Below are 15,952 nucleotides of genomic sequence, written 5' to 3'. Positions count from 1 at the left end.
AAGATGGTATGGAAACAGCATCTATCAGTGTTGTAACAATTTAATGCACTCCCGCATTGGTTTTCCTTTTCAGAGCAGTAATTGTGCCCATCTTTTAGATGCATATTTTATAGTTTGTGTTTTACTTCAAGATACAGTGGTTGATATAACCTTCCCTGTGTACCATATTTCTTGCAGTAACACCTGTAACTGTTACACCCTGTTTTATTAAGTAGAGAGTTTTTAGTTAGTTTTTTACCCCACCTTTTGCTGTATTATTAGGGCCTATTATTCAACATGTAGATCAAAATGGTAGTATGATGCCCTCTAGCCTCTCGCTTGGCTAATTTGCGGGATAAACGAAACAACTTGTTTTCCTAGGAAGCCACTGGAAAAATGTTCAAAGTTGGTAGTCCTATTTGCATGCTTAATCTCAAACATGTGCCTTTTGACTAGGTTTGTCAGGCTCTTTGTCTTCCATCAGAGAAGGGGAGTTGGGGGGGGGTTGCAATAAGTGTAGATTCTTACTGATGTCTCTCCTTGGTGCAGCTTGGTCTGATCATGTTAAGCCATACTGCCTCTGTGAAGTCAGTCATCCCTACCCCTTCCTCATTTACCTAACGCTGTCTTTGTTTCTCACAGTAGTTCCAGTTTTTGCACAGCATACACACAAAAAAACCAGAACCACCAAACAAATTGCATAAATAGAACATGTGGGTGAATACGACCTCACAGGTTGCACTGAGCTCTGCTCTGTGACATTTTTGTCTTCTTTTCAGTTTTCCAGAACCACAGAGCTTTCTACTTCTGTGTCATTCTATGCTTGTGGTTAAAAGGTATGAGGCAGAGTGGGTCTGATCAATGCTTTAGAAGATCCCCTCGAGAACAGACACATGGAAAAGTTAAAACCTGGCCTTCAAAAGGTTGTGCTATTGATTGAAAAGCTTTCCAAAGTGTTTTTCATCTCTGTGACTATGTGAGGAAAATGCCGGCTGGTGTGCAGTCGGGTGCAGATGGAGCGGCTGACCACAATGGGAGGGAATGAGAGGGAGACAGACACTTACCCCTGGCAGTGTTTTTTGTTCGTGGAGGGCGTTCTGGGCCTTGATGGCTGACTCACGGGCGCAGTAGGTGAGAAATGCACAACCTGCAACAGAGCCACAAAGCATATAACCCTGATTAGAATTAAAAGATAAAGTCCAAAATTAATGACAAATGTTACATGAACATATGTAGTTTTAAAGAACAAGGAAATGCTCACAAAAATAATGGCCACCTAAGACAACCAAGTAACTAAATTCTGCGTGTATCACCGCATTTTTGGAATTAAAAAGTCCTGTTTCAGAAACAGGTAATCAAGAAAGACTGTGTGGCTTTTGGCTTGTTTTCTATCTTTGCAAAAAGAGAAGAGATTAGAGAAGAAAAAAAGATGTGTACAGAGGATTATTTGGATGAATTGTCAGGCCTTTCCAGCCTCTTTATCCCTAGTGCCATGCCCTGTCCAAAGCTTGTAACAGTCTGGCCAGTGTCCTAACCCTGAATAGTTGTGACAACAGTAGAGATAAAGGAAGCAGGATATAGTAGGGGCGAAAAACAAAAAAAGAGAAAAGGATCAGTGCCAGGATCAGGACACACAACTCACAGAGTAGAAAGCAGGACATGGTCTTAAAAACCTCTGGGTAATGTGTAACTGCAATATGTAAGATGTGCCGCCAGACGGACACCCGCACATGTGCACAAACAGCGCCTTGCAAAAGTTCCACCATCTTTTGTTAAATATCTAAATAAAAGGACTGGTTCAAGAAAAGTTTAAGACTAAAGACTGACAAAACTTCCTAAGATAAGCTTTTCTGAAAAGTTTTCACAAAGAAAAGCTTCTTTGTGATCTTCCATAAACCCACCTAATAATCCGCAACCTCATGAGATGCAAGTTAAAGGTTTAGCCATCGCCTTCACAATCCACCTGCCTTAACATCAGAGTAAACGTACATAAAGACCTCAAAAAGGCAGTCAATGAAGAACAGCCCAATACCCTTCCAGGTCCAGAAGCATTTCACAGAGACAAAACGCAAACTTCCTCAAAATACAAGATATAGGGCTGACTAAAAAAAAAAAAAATTACCAGCTGTGATATTACTCAACTCTTATGCACTGACCATGACCGGCTCCTCTTTAGGTTGCTTCTTTTTTTTTTCTTTTTTTTTTTGTTATTTTAAATCTAAAGGCTGGAAATAATAAAGTGTCATTTCTTAAAGAATTGATATTGAAGAAATGAATCATCTTTAAGTCTCTGTCTTTTTGCAAAAGCTTTTATTCATTTAGCTGTCCCCAGTAAAAGAAACTTTTCTATGTCACTGTCTAGACTTGAGCTCAACAGCCATCAAACACGAGAGAAGAGAAGAGAAGAGAAGAGAAGAGAAGAGAAGGGAAGGGAAGAGAAGAGAAGAGAAGAGAAGAGAAGAGAAGAGAAGAGAAGAGAAGAGAAGGGAAGAGAAGAGAAGAGAGAAGAAACCAGATGGAGTATTGAAGCAATCATTTTCCCCCTGACTATCTAGATAAATAGATTTGCTTGTGTTCTATTAATGAGGTTCATATGGGTTAGCATGCATCATATTTCTGCCACTCTGAAGATGGTTTATTAGCAGCCATTGCATTCAGGATCTCATTTCATCAGCCAAATGTATTCAGTGGGTGGTGATGTATTAAGTGTCTTTACACGGACAATATTCCAATCCATTTTTCTTGTCTCCTACAAGACCACTTTTATTCATCTACACACCATATTTTTTGTGCCACAGTGCACTATGGCTACATTTCCACTGTTTCCCTGACAGGATTGAACTGAATAAAAAAAAGTCACTGATCCCCTGACTGTATTGCAATTTTTATAAAAATGTGTACTTTTATGCCTGCACATCCAACACTTTACTCCTGTTATCTAAATCGCATTCAGATGGTTGAGTTATTGCATGAATATTCTCCTTTTTGTCCTGGACAGCGGTGATGCACACTGCCATGCATTTTAGACTGAGAGAGACAGACAGTAATGGAGTCTGCCCAGGGTCAGGACCTTTGAGGTCGCTGATCTCATTGTGCAGACCTCCCCATAGCCTCTTATGTCCCAGCACCCCTAACCTAATGATTTCCAATTGCCACCAAGTAAATCATTCAATCACTCACATTGCTGTCTAATGCACCATCTCTCCTCTGCATCAACAAGAAATACCAAGGCTGTGGGATGCTGCAGTTTTGAGTTTGTTTGTTTTTTTAATGGGAGAGGGTAATAAGATGGAATGGCTCCATTTTGGTGGTTGTTTTTCCTCTCTTTTTTTTCAGCTCTCCCTGGGCTTGTTGTTGCTTTACTTGACAAATAATGCCCTATCTCTGAATAAGAAACAAGTATTTTGCATTACAATCACAAAGACGATTTATTTGTTAATGTGTAAGGCATAGGGCATTGAGAATAAATTAATAACAACCACAACAGTGGGAAACAAAAGAGAAACATGAACTCCATTTAAATGTGATTCTGTGCTCTTTAATGTATGGCTTAATAAGAATTTGCAGGCCACGGGCGAAAAAGCTTTAACAACTCCATAATTGGAATCCAAACACGTACAAATTGCCAGTGCTGCATCGCATACCAAGAGCAAAAGTCTGTGAGTGTGTGTATTTGAATGTGTGTGTGTGTGTGTGTGTGTGAGTATGATGAAATTGTTTGAAACACAACAAAAAGCCACTGTAATCAAAGCCTGCTGACACAGCAATGGGGGAAGCCTTCCCACAGTGAGCGATGATCCTCTGCATCATCTGACAAAAACGTAAAACAGCTTTATCTCACACAAAGATTCCAGCTCCAAAAGAATCTAAACTCCATTTCTCTTTGCAGCCATGCCCTTCTGTCCTCTTGCCAAGCTTGCCTTATAATCAGTCGACGCTCTACGTGGTTGGACTCTCGTTCCTCAATGATATATATGTTAAGTGTACAATGTTTATATGGGAACATGAAGACGAAGTCTCCAAATCTCGCCCAAATTAGGCATGTAATTAAAGAGTGTTGCACTTTCTTTACCAGAAGGTAAAGAAAAAAACTATTGATTAATAGCAAAACTATTTACATCTGAGAAGCAGTTAAGGACTGTTCAACTACAAACATCAGCACAGTTTAATATGTCCTAAATAAGCTACATAGCATTTAATGCAACAGTAATGCATCATATTGGTTTGGGACTTTCCAAATCAAGAGTTTAGTATAAGACTATCAACTGCTCGTTGATTTTGAGCCAGACGTCAGCATTTTCGGACAAGTAGGTGGAGCTTGATAGTTATAATTGATTCATGACTTGGCAAAAATAGGTTTACTTTTTTTTTCTTTTTCAAACTAATATTTATTCAAGAATGCAATTATTTCCAAAATGACAGCCGGAATACAAATCAGAGAGATGTAATCAAGCTAATGGTACCGTGACTCGTGGAAAAATGTTACACGCAAAGAAATGAACATATCTCAAGTTAAAAAAAAAAAAAAAAAACAGTTCAGTAGGTAATAAGTAGCTTTGCACTTCAGGCCACTTCCTCACTTCCGTCAGTTCCTTTCTGCTATTATGATTTACTGAAAGCTTCCAATTTGCCGCATACAGCTTATTACATAGCTTTTGTTTTTGTTGATTGTGCAAAATAACATTTTAAAATACCTTTACACTGATCAATATTTCAGACTCCTGCTGAAAAAGTTGACTAAATGATCACAGTTGGTGATTTAAATTGGTGATTAAAAAGAGAGCAAAATCTGCCGAAATCCATGGTTATCCAGCTGCAAAAGAGCCAATCACCAAGAAATAAACCACTTAAGTTGATGTTTACACCATCAGGGACATGATCAGATTATATTGGGGTCACCATCATGGTAACTGACTGCAGGCCGCGGTGTTGACTGCGGCAGCTCAAGGTGCATGTTCTTCTTCTTTTCTAGCACAGAGCATAAATTGTGCACTGCAGAATTGTCAAAATGTCAATGCAAGTCCCAGAAGACTGAACCAGTTTAATCCACAACTTCTCTCTTTCCACTCCACCTTTCATATCCTCTTTACCGTTTTCTCCGCCTCCTTGCCCCAGAGGAGCCAGGCTACCCCAGTGTAATGAAAAAGTGTGAACTTTCTCTCACTGTGGCATTTCCTTGGCCAGAAAGTGTGAAGGTAGCAGAAACTGAGCCAGTCCTGGCATCGGTCTCGCCTGCTACCTCACACATCATTTGCACTTTTTGGAAAATGCTATCAGTACGAGTAGATTACTTGTTTACTTCATTTACTGCTATGTGGGGCTCGGGGGGGCTGATGGGTTTTCAGAGCACTGGGAAACTGAAACACACATTACCAGCCTGATACAATGTGGTGATGACCTGAATCAATGCCAAGCTGAGAGACAAGAAGCTCAGTGGCACAAATTGACCATAAGAGGGATGACCAGTTGTGCCTCAGAGAAACTTTTAACTCATATAATCACTCCTCAACTTTATAGGGAAAAACACCCTTGATCTGTTTACATACTCAAACAATAATGCTTTTGTTTAGTGTAATAAAGGATAGACCAAGAAGTTTAATAAAGAGGAACAGCTGAAGGCAGAAATTTCCCACAATAATCTCACTTATTGCTCTAACAATATTTTTTCTGCCCTGGCCAAATGGGCTCATAATGATTGTATAATAAAAGCAGTAGCCTAGCAGAACTTGTAAACCTTAATTAAACCAGACAGTCATCTTCAAGGATGCCAGCGGTGTGCTCACTCAACATCTCCTGGTCCTGAATCCTAACTTTTCCATCACGCCTTTGTCAAGCACCTCCTCCTTTCACCACTGAGCCATCAAGTTCCAAAATCTCCTCCATTTCTCCCTTTACTACAGTACCCCTGCCATTATCCCATCACCTTGAGCAATAAGCTGGGGGAGGATGAGCACAGCAGAGTGCTGAGGAGCATCAGTGTCTATCATGAGAGCAAGAAATGGTCCCTGCACCCTCCCTGGTATCCTCTCTGACCCCTGAGCAGGAGACCTGAGCCATTGATTTGTTGCTGCATGTAAACATATATATATATATATATATATATATATATATATATATATATATATATATATATATATATATATATATATATATATATATATATATATATATATATATTCACTTTGACACCTCATACACATGGTGCTGTGGTTAAATAGTTTTCTCTCAGGGTACAAGTGGTGCTTCATATAAAATCCAACTGTAGAGCATTTCTCTCAAAAGCTGACATGTATACTTATGACTACATACAGTAAGTGAGAGAGGTTAAAACTGCTGTTTCAACTTATTCCTGGTAGGAATGAGGCTGTTTGGCAGCCAGCACAGTTTAGGTAGGTGACATGATGAATTGCTGCTAGCTTCTCATCCCAAAGTTGGCCTGAGCTCCGTCAACATGTGATTTGAAAACATTTACGACACAGCACTTTGGCAGCTTCTACTGTCCTGCAGTATTTTAAAGTCAGCCTTTGCCTTTAGACTATGTGGATACTTCATTCCTCTTTTGCTATTAAAGCAACGACCTGATCTATAAAGACGTCTAGTGCTCTGCATCCCTGATGAGCGGCCTAATTGACACTGTTAATGGATGGAGTTTCACAGGGCTGTAAATAATGTGTAGGTTCACACTTACTGCCTCCTGCTGTGTTACTTCTGGGAGGTCAACAAGAGTTTACCTGCCAAGTGCCGTCTCTCCAACCGGTCCTTCCTCCTTCCCTCCAAGTCTGCCCCGGCCAAGGGATTTACAGAAATCAATAAAAGTTTCTCTGAGCCCCTTGCCTGATTCAGAGACAGAAAACTCCATCTCTGCCTCTTCATGAACTGGAACAACCACTTAGAAAAACAAACAGGATTACAGGAGAGGAAATAATAAAATCACTTCCACCTGGCTCTCACCATTTGGCTCTTCCTGTTCGCAGCATGGCACAAAATGTTGCAATTTGTCCAGCTGACACAAACTCTTCATCCAGTGTTTGAAACACACGTATGATAGAGTTTACTTAACAATATCTGTCTTCTGTCAGAGAATGGAAAGCATCTCAAACTTTGAGACAGATCGATAGATCATAGCAAAGCCACAATCTCAGATCACTGGCAGCTGCAAACGGACTGTGGTCTCAGACAAGGATCAGGTTCTCACTTCCTTTGATTTTACAAATTGAAAGTTACCTTTAAAGATACCGCTTCAAAAGACCCAGAGCTGTTTGGATGATTTGGTAGGAAAAGGATGAGGAAGAAAGACATGTTTGAAGAAGAGGGGCAGTAAAAAAAAAAAAATTGCTACACCATTAACACACAATCCTTATCAGTGCACTGCTATACGGACGCAGCCTAAAGAGGAAACAATAAATAAACAAGGCTTTTTAAACAAACTTTTAGCAGAGTGTCTGCTTTTCCCAGTCCTCTTTTCCATTTCATGCAGCCTCAGAATAAAAAATGATACGCTGCTTTTCACTCACCACTTCGATCCTGCAAGCCAAAAATATAACTTTGTGTCCCTGTCCTAGCTTTCTGCCTTTATTTATTTATCTCATGTCAACACTGGAACTGGAAAAGTCTAATAATTACCAGTAATGGTGTGACTAACAACCAGGCAGCAGGGTGTTAATTGCACTGACATATATTTCCGAATAACAGCATAGATACCAGAAATAGATAGATAGATAGATAGATAGATAGATAGATAGATAGATAGATAGATAGATAGATAGATAGATAGATAGATAGATAGATAGATAGATAGATAGATAGATAAAAACCTCTGAAGTGAAATCTGAGCAGACAAAACAGGCAAGATATCCCATCAGCCATTAATTAGTTTAAGTAGTCTTTTTTAATTAAGTCAGATCTACTGTCAAACAGTGAACCACGGATCAGATGCCACATTGGAGCTCTTATAAAGTCCATATACTCTGCTCATTAAACCAAATTAACATTTGATCATCAAAAAAGAAAAAAAAAAAAGAAACACAAATTCCATCTCTCATCTCTCTCCTTCCTCTGCAAACCATTTGCTCTCATCATACAAAGAGAAAAAAAAAGTGTGGACGTGACACATCTCCAGTACAAAGCGTCTAACCAGTTTGTGTCACTGGCAATAAAGCACAGAGGCCGTTGGCCACAGCATCGCTCCATCAGCGGGAAAGATAGAGGGACAGGCGATGGAAGGATGGAGGGAGAGATGGCTTTGCGATGGAAGGGATAGAGGATAGAGGGAGGTGGGCAAAGGCACTGGAAGCGACAGGGACAAGGCTCTGCAGCCACCCACAGATGCTCCCTCTGTGTCCCCCACCCCCCCACCCATCCACCCGCCTTCATTTTTAACAGTGTGTGAGCAGCTTTTTTTTTTTTTTTTTTTTTTTTTTTTTTTGCATGGGGGGGAGGGGGGTTTTGGGGTTGGGGGAAGCTGGCAGGCAATCAGTGATGTCATGCCAGCAGTGCAGCAATGGCAGCTTAACCTATTTTTGGAAATACCACAGAATTTCTATTTATAACCGCGCTGAACAGCATGTATCTTCACACATCCCTCACGGACTCAGCATTCGTAGACATCTCCAAATCCAAAATGTGTCTTCCTTATATATGGAGTTGTATGTGCTATATCTTCAGATAACAAGGTAGTAACGTTGTTTTTACTCTGAACTTAGACTGAAAAAGCTTTTTAGCATGTAAGAATACTGCTATTTTCATGATTTATTTGTTTTATTACTCTAAGAATTGTTTCACCTCTGTTTGATTAGTAAGAATATGAACCATTCTATTAAAATCATCCTTAATCTCAGAGTCTGACACCATATTAGCAAATGCAGTTGCTGTGGCAGCATTTAAATTATGTATAACTGGTGATACTGAAGGGCTTTTCGCATGTCAACAGCTTTCAGGTGATTATTTTATCTGCCAACCTTGGCCTGTGCTCCTCCCCCTCAACCCTCCATCCATCCCGCCCTCTAGTGCCAAAACGCCACTCAGCCTGTCAGACTCATCCTCCATGTCCCAAGCTGAGCCATCACTCCACTCTCCCAGTGCCTCCGGATAAAAGCTACCATTTGTTTCTGCATCTCTGACAAACACTTCATCTTTTCCTTTCCACTTATCCATCTGTCCATACATCCGTTGTTCTGTGCCGTGTGTCTGTCTGTCGTTTCGCCTTGTAGACCGCGCTGCATGCATGCGCCATCCACGCTGTCCAATTCTTCTCTACCACACCGGGCTGTATGACAGAGAAGGATTGGGTGACAGTGCTGAGGCATATCCACAAAGCTTTGAGTTTGCATGCACTCTCAGGCAGATACATGTACAACATTTATGCATTGTTCATTCGCGCCAACATCAAGGGCTCAACCATTTGGCAATCAGAGAGATGTGACAGCTTGACTAATCTGTGATTGTTTTTTGGCCGAAACACGAGGGTTAGCAAGTCCTCCAAGGGCACCGCAGTATAAGGAAAGACAAATAACTTATTATTTCTCGGCTTGTACAAGGCTTTATCGCATGAGTTCTCCTGAACCGTTCCAAAATGGAGAGGGATTATCACAAAACATTGCATTAAAATCTCCTCTCTCCCCTCTCCCTTGTTATTTCATTTTCCTTCTAAAATGAATCTGTGCCCAGTCAGGCTCAAACACAACATTAAAGAGCTCATGCTATTCTAACAGAAACCACCAACCCCCTCCCACCATGCTCCTTCCTTTTTTTTTTTCTTCCTTCTTTGCCATTATAACCCCCGTCATAAGAGTACACTCTGCTCTGTAGGCAACGGCACTCTATGCAAAGCGACCCTTTTAAAATAGACATGCTTCCATCACTCTATTTAGAGTAAGAAAATAGTTGCAACGTTGGCAGAGGAAAAGAGACGGGGGTGCACTTCTGAAGACTCTACCTTTAGTAAAGAAATATGACTACCAATGCAATGCAAAAGCATAAATAAATAACTCAAAATATAATACCGATATCAAAACCTAGATTCACTTTTAGATTAAATTTGAATTGTTGAATCGCTTTCATCAATAATCCAACCAAGACTGAATGCTTGTCATTGAAAGATTCTTTTTTTGTTTGAATAAACAACTTATTATTTAGGATGCTACCTACCAAAGAAAACCGTAAAAGCTCCCAGTTGGGACGAGCCAAACTGAAGCTATTTAGAGTAGGGACAGCAGAAAAAATACATTTTTGTCATAAAAAATTTTTTGTAGCAGTTGAAATAAAGGCTACATTGTGGATTTTTACACTGTGGCATATTTGCATAAAGCAGGTATTAGCTTGGTCATGACATAGTTTCACTCAAAGTATACCTGCGTTGCTAAGTAACATTGATCCGCCTGAGAGAAACACTGAAAGTGGTTTATAGGAAGTAAGACGCCAAATACGCCCCTCAACTGGGCTCACATATATTTTCCTTTCACAAAATAACAAAGTAAAGTTTTGATGTGAAGTGACACATTTTAGCAGGTGACCTTAAAGCGTAGTTCAATAGAACTTAAAATACACAACAAAATGGATAACAGAGGAAATGCAAATTTTCTAAATAAACTGGTAACGTTGGTCTGCTTTGTCTTGGACCTCAAAGAACACATACCGATGTCTGTCCCTGCTCCTGGCGCCCATTAACAGAAAACATATTCCACAAAGGTCATGGAATAACAGCACTTACAACACTGAAAGTATTACATACTGCAAGCAATAATAAATGTTACATTGGAGCAGGAAATCAATCCATCTGAAAGGCTCTCCCAGGCAGGGATTAAGGGGGGGAAAGAAAGTAGCGGAGACGGAATAAAAGTCAGGTGAATCTGGTGTGAGGATGCTAACCTCCAACAGAGTGCTGCCTTGTCCGTATCCAAGATTACCAGGCTCCTTGGGAAGCCAACAGAAGTGAGCAGGGGGAGAAAGAGAGGCAGCACTCCTCATCCTGAAGTCAAGGCCCACAGCGCCTGTCAGTACCAGTTGAACTGCTGCATCTTTTATGAGGAAAGCCCTGTTGCTTATTACAATATTTACAGACGTTTAAAGATAGCAAAGCGAGTGTTTTTACTGCATTAGCTTGGCTCAGTGGCCCTCTCTCACTCGCCCTTACAGCAGTTTTTTCTTCTTTTTTTTTATTTTAGATTTGTTCAGTCAGATTGTTGCACAAAACTACAAGGAGACAAAGTCTACTTCAATGCTACCTTGTTGTTCCCTTTCTCCTTTTAATGCACTTCATATTCTTGCCAAATTTGATTAAATTGTCTCATTTTAATAGCAACCAGTACTGTTAAAAGCCATTAGCCACACTGCTAGGTGTTTAGCTTGTTGTCACCACAGCGTGTGCTGTGTATGAACCGTCCATGTCATATATACAGCTTTGTTTATGGCCTTTAAGTGAGTTTATCCCATCTGTTTCCTCAGGGGGGATAATGTCCTACAGCAGTGCTGTGATCTTTGACACTTTCCATAAGGCGCACTAAATACAGAGACGTGTAAATGGGCTCTCACTTTCTATCAAAGCCAAGGCTGCTTCAACAAACCACAGATTGCTTTAATCAATGCCACAGCCTTTAAGCTACTTTATTTTTTGGGGGAAAATGAAGTCTGATAATAGTAAATTATCTTGCTCCTGGTGAATATCATGGTCCAACTATTCCAGTTTCCTCCCCTCTATCCTCCTCAGCAAGAACACAACTCACAAATAAACCCCTTTCCATCAGACTGGCTAAAAGGGGGGGAGGGGGGTGCTGAATAAAAACTAGAATAAATATTTCATCAGATTATTCTGTGATTTAATGTGTTTCTGCTTGGCTGGGGTCTACGGCAATATCTCCATTTATAAATGCATTAACAGAATGATAGCCGACACAAGCTTAATATTGATATGAGGACTGCCCTAGTCGGCAGATTGGAGCAGCAAAGAGATTGTTTGTCTGTCTGTTTGTTGTGCTAAATCACTTTTTTCTATTCTTCCCTGATTTAGCAGAGAGGCATAATCTGTCCAGAGACAGTTCCATAAATACATCCACATTTCATTTTCATGGCTGAGTGGGTAATTTAATAAACAACAGAAAAGACAATCGTATACTACAAAAGAAAACATCATATATTATATATATATATATATATATATATATATATATATATATATATATATATATATATATATATATATATATATACATATATATATATATATATATATATATACATATATATATGCATGCGCTAATTAAAGCCAAAGGGAGAAGTTTTCACAGTCTGTGATAAATTCAACATCAGGAAATCCTCTACCAATTAATACCAGTTGGGCGACAATAATTGGCAGGCCATTGACAGCGTGGGCAGAATTAATCATTTGAAGAGGCAGACTAGACTGAATTTTTAATTGGGAGAGGCAGCCACTGTTTAGGGAGGCAACCAGCTGATCACCCAAGAGACTGCTGCTTCAGACAATGCACATTTGCTAATCCTCTTGAGTCAAGTTATTATGGCCATGCATTATTATCACGCTTTACAAACTAATTCCATGTTTTCCCCCATGGATTACCAAGGGGAAAAAAAATAGTTGCATAAGAAACGAGGAAATAATAAACACACACAGCACAATGTGGATGAAATGAAAATCAAAATGACAGAATGCAAAACACTTAGTGGAATGAAAATAGCCCGAGTTGTAAGCATGTGTGTGTATTTGGATTCCATTGTCCATCTACGTTTATATTTGAGGGAATGTAGCTCTTTGAGGGTGCAACCCCAGTGTTTCCATCAGGATGCAGACTCCATAATCCCCTTCTGTTAAATAACATGATTAACTATGAAAGATCATTGACATATTACAGTTTGATTAGGTCATATTAATTGTGCATTCGGGCATAATTACATTCCAAGACATTCAATTTGACTGAACTCTGCTTATCTAAAAGTAATTAGTTGTTTGTAAGTTAATGAATGAGGACAAATTCTCAATTTGAGAAATACATCTGAAATTATTTTTGGCATCATTTTTTGTTTTTCATTTTTCACACGCGTGCAGTTACAATAAACCTTTGCTTTTGTTGTCTGTTTCAAAATGGAAGCTGATGCAGTTGATCAGTAGATAAAAGTTCACACAATTTTTCCCCCTAAATTTCAGATAGTTTTTCAAAAAGGGACTTTCTCTTTTTCTCTTTATTACAAGTCTCTTTTGAGTTTGTGTTTTGCATTTCAAACTGACAAGCGGCCCGAGGAGATGATCATACAGACTCTGAAACTCTCACTGAAGGCAAGCAGTACATCTCAATTATAGACCTAAAAACTAAAAGATTAATTCCCTGCGTTTTCTTCTCTACCCACGGAGGAATCGTATAATCAACTGGTGATAGTCAGTGCAAAACAAATGTGAAGAAAATCAAACTTTCAATTATTAACAGTGATAAGCCACAGTGATTAGAATCACATCACATATTTCACTTCTATAATAATCACACGTATCATAATTCTATTCATGCATGTGGTATGGAAATATGTCTAGTTTTTGGTATAGGAGCCTTAAAAGTTATTTTTTTCCAGGGATAGCAAGTCGACTACTGCAATCATTATGCAACACGGTGCAATGATATTTTTGTGTGTGCAAGCACACAACCCTCACAAAATCAACAAATGTCCTAAAAATAACAAATAAAAGCTGCTAAAATAAATAAATAAAATCCTTACTTTCTTCTATAGTTGACAACATCCACTGTTACAGCCCAATGGAACAGGAGGCAAAAAATAAACCATGCTTTAAGAACAAGTTCACACACTTCAAGTTACTATGACAAAAACCAGGGACCTAATATACAGAAAGCATCTGTGGCAGCTCTGGACAGCCTCTCAATTAGAAACAAAAGTCACTTTCATCTTTTGCAAGTGACTACATACACAGCATGACAAGGTTTCAAGTGTTTACAAACAGCATTTACATTACTGTCATACCTCCTTATATGTCTTCCCTAAACGTATGCCGCTGTGAGAAAAGGCATCTGTGTGCCAAACATCCCTCACATGTCAACATCTGACTTCTATTGAAGGACCGACCATATTGTTTCATTAAAAAATTTAATATTTTGCAAGCTCTGTCACAAAGTGATAGTCATTTTGGCCTGTGACTTATAATAGGGCAGTTTAGGTTTAGAGACGCAAAGATTAAAATCCAATATTTAACAGTAAACCTTGTGCAAAAAGCATTAATGTCATAATCCACTGTCTCCGTTGTATTACAAACCACAGTCTGTTGACAATACTTGGCGAATTTGTTAAAGCTGCAATTACAGTCAAATAACACTGAGAGCCATAACCATGATGACAGACAAATTTCCCTGCTAGTTTCAGCCGCTATCTCTTTAATCACGTTGTGTTTTTGTGGAGCCTGGCTGGGTGTTAACAACAGAATTAAACTTGAGTGTTGATGGCTGGTGATGATGACGATAATAATGGTGAGGATCATGACGTTTACTCGTCATGTGTGTGTGTGTGTGTGTGGGGGGGGGGGGGGGGGGGGGGACATACACGAACGCCTAGTGTGAAATAATTTTCGCAGCCACGCTGCGTTCTGCACACCGTATAGCCCCCGCTAACCAACTTCATTAGACCTATGGAAGATGGAACTTGTCACTGTGGCCTATATATAGTAAACTGCGCGGATTTACACCCTCCTTCCCTCAGCCTTCCATTTCAGCACAGGCAGCGCAGCATCACAATCTCCGTGGCGACGTCCGTCATCTTGTGACAGCTCGCGCGCCCCTTTGGAGACATTGTGGTATGAACAGATTTCACTGTGACGGCTTTTTTTTTTTTTTTCTTTTTGCGCTCAGCCCGCTTCATTCCCACACTGAGGGATGTTAAAGAAAGCATATGAATGAATAAATTATGCCACCCCCTCCGCAAAAGATGGGACTGGCAATGGAAGGGTCTTTAAAAATGCATCCTTTCCGAGCGCCTCTGCCCCACTTAGGAGCGTGTTAAGGAAACACTCTTCGATTACAATAACATTAAGCAAGGAAATCTTCTCTAAGAATTCATACATTATTGTAGGTAATGTCCCTTATCCCTATTTTGCCCTGTTTACAATATGAAACTCTTTAAATTGATGCAAATGCTCATTACACAATTACGCTGTCAAAAAGGAAGAACTTCTGTTTTGCCTGAATCGTAACATGTTAAATGAAATGGGGAAACACGATGAGACTGACGACCTGTTTGGGCTAGCCTGTAAATGTAAAGATTTAACTGGATTAAATGTTAGATTAAAAGTCGCAAATACGCGAATTCCAATCGCTTCCATCAGTTAATTACAGGTAAGAGAGTAAGAAGGGATAATTAAGCTTCTTGTGGTCCTCGCGGCCATTTAAGGGGCGACACGTTACCTTTGTGCATGCCGGTGTATCGGTCCTTGAGAACTGTCAGTTCGTGGATTTTCCCAAACTGTTCAAACAGGGGTTTCAGGTCTTTTTCTTCCAAGTTCCGCGGTATCTGCCCGATAAACAGCTTAATGGCATCTTGGTCTTTCATGTTGCCGTTCTCCGGATGAATTGAAATGGGTTCTGACCCGTTCATGGGTTTCGGAAATGTGATCTGAGGGTACTGGTGCTGATGTGGGATAAGTAGTAGTGGTTGTTGGGTCGGTGGTGCCCCCGGTCCGGTGAAAACCAGGCTGGAGTGAGCGGGCTGGGGCTGCTGTGGATGGTGCTGCCTTCTTGTTTCAGTCTGAGTGAATCTGGCCATTCTGAGCTGGGAGCAGAGTGGATAATAATGACAACACACACACACACACACACACACACTGTGAGAGAGCAAGCACTCAGCTGGAAACCAGGCTGACTTTCTATCCGACACACAACGCACCCGCACACACAGTAAGAGCAGGGGGGTGATATTGGCGGAATAAGCGCACAAAGGTAATATCAGATACTCTGGAGCGACACCCAGTGGT

General features: G+C 40.1%; 1 protein-coding gene across 1 annotated transcript in view; it reads right to left on the bottom strand.

The window, feature by feature from the left end:
- The window catches only part of celf5a (cugbp, Elav-like family member 5a), a gene marked incomplete at both ends in the record, with an annotated part of 177,132 nt that extends 161,388 nt beyond the window's left edge, over positions 1–15,744 (bottom strand). Inside the window, 2 exons of the mRNA XM_079245370.1 lie at positions 1,044–1,126; positions 15,387–15,744. Of these exons, the coding sequence (XP_079101496.1) occupies positions 1,044–1,126; positions 15,387–15,744 (441 nt within the window). The remainder of the gene's footprint in view (positions 1–1,043; positions 1,127–15,386) is intronic.
- Between the last annotated feature and the right edge of the window lie 208 nt (positions 15,745–15,952).

Source organism: Telmatherina bonti (genome assembly GCF_933228915.1).
Source record: "Telmatherina bonti genome assembly, chromosome: 8".
NCBI lineage: Eukaryota > Metazoa > Chordata > Actinopteri > Atheriniformes > Telmatherinidae > Telmatherina > Telmatherina bonti.
The sequence above is the reverse complement of the archived record's forward strand: the minus strand, read 5'-3'. Positions and strand labels throughout refer to the sequence as shown.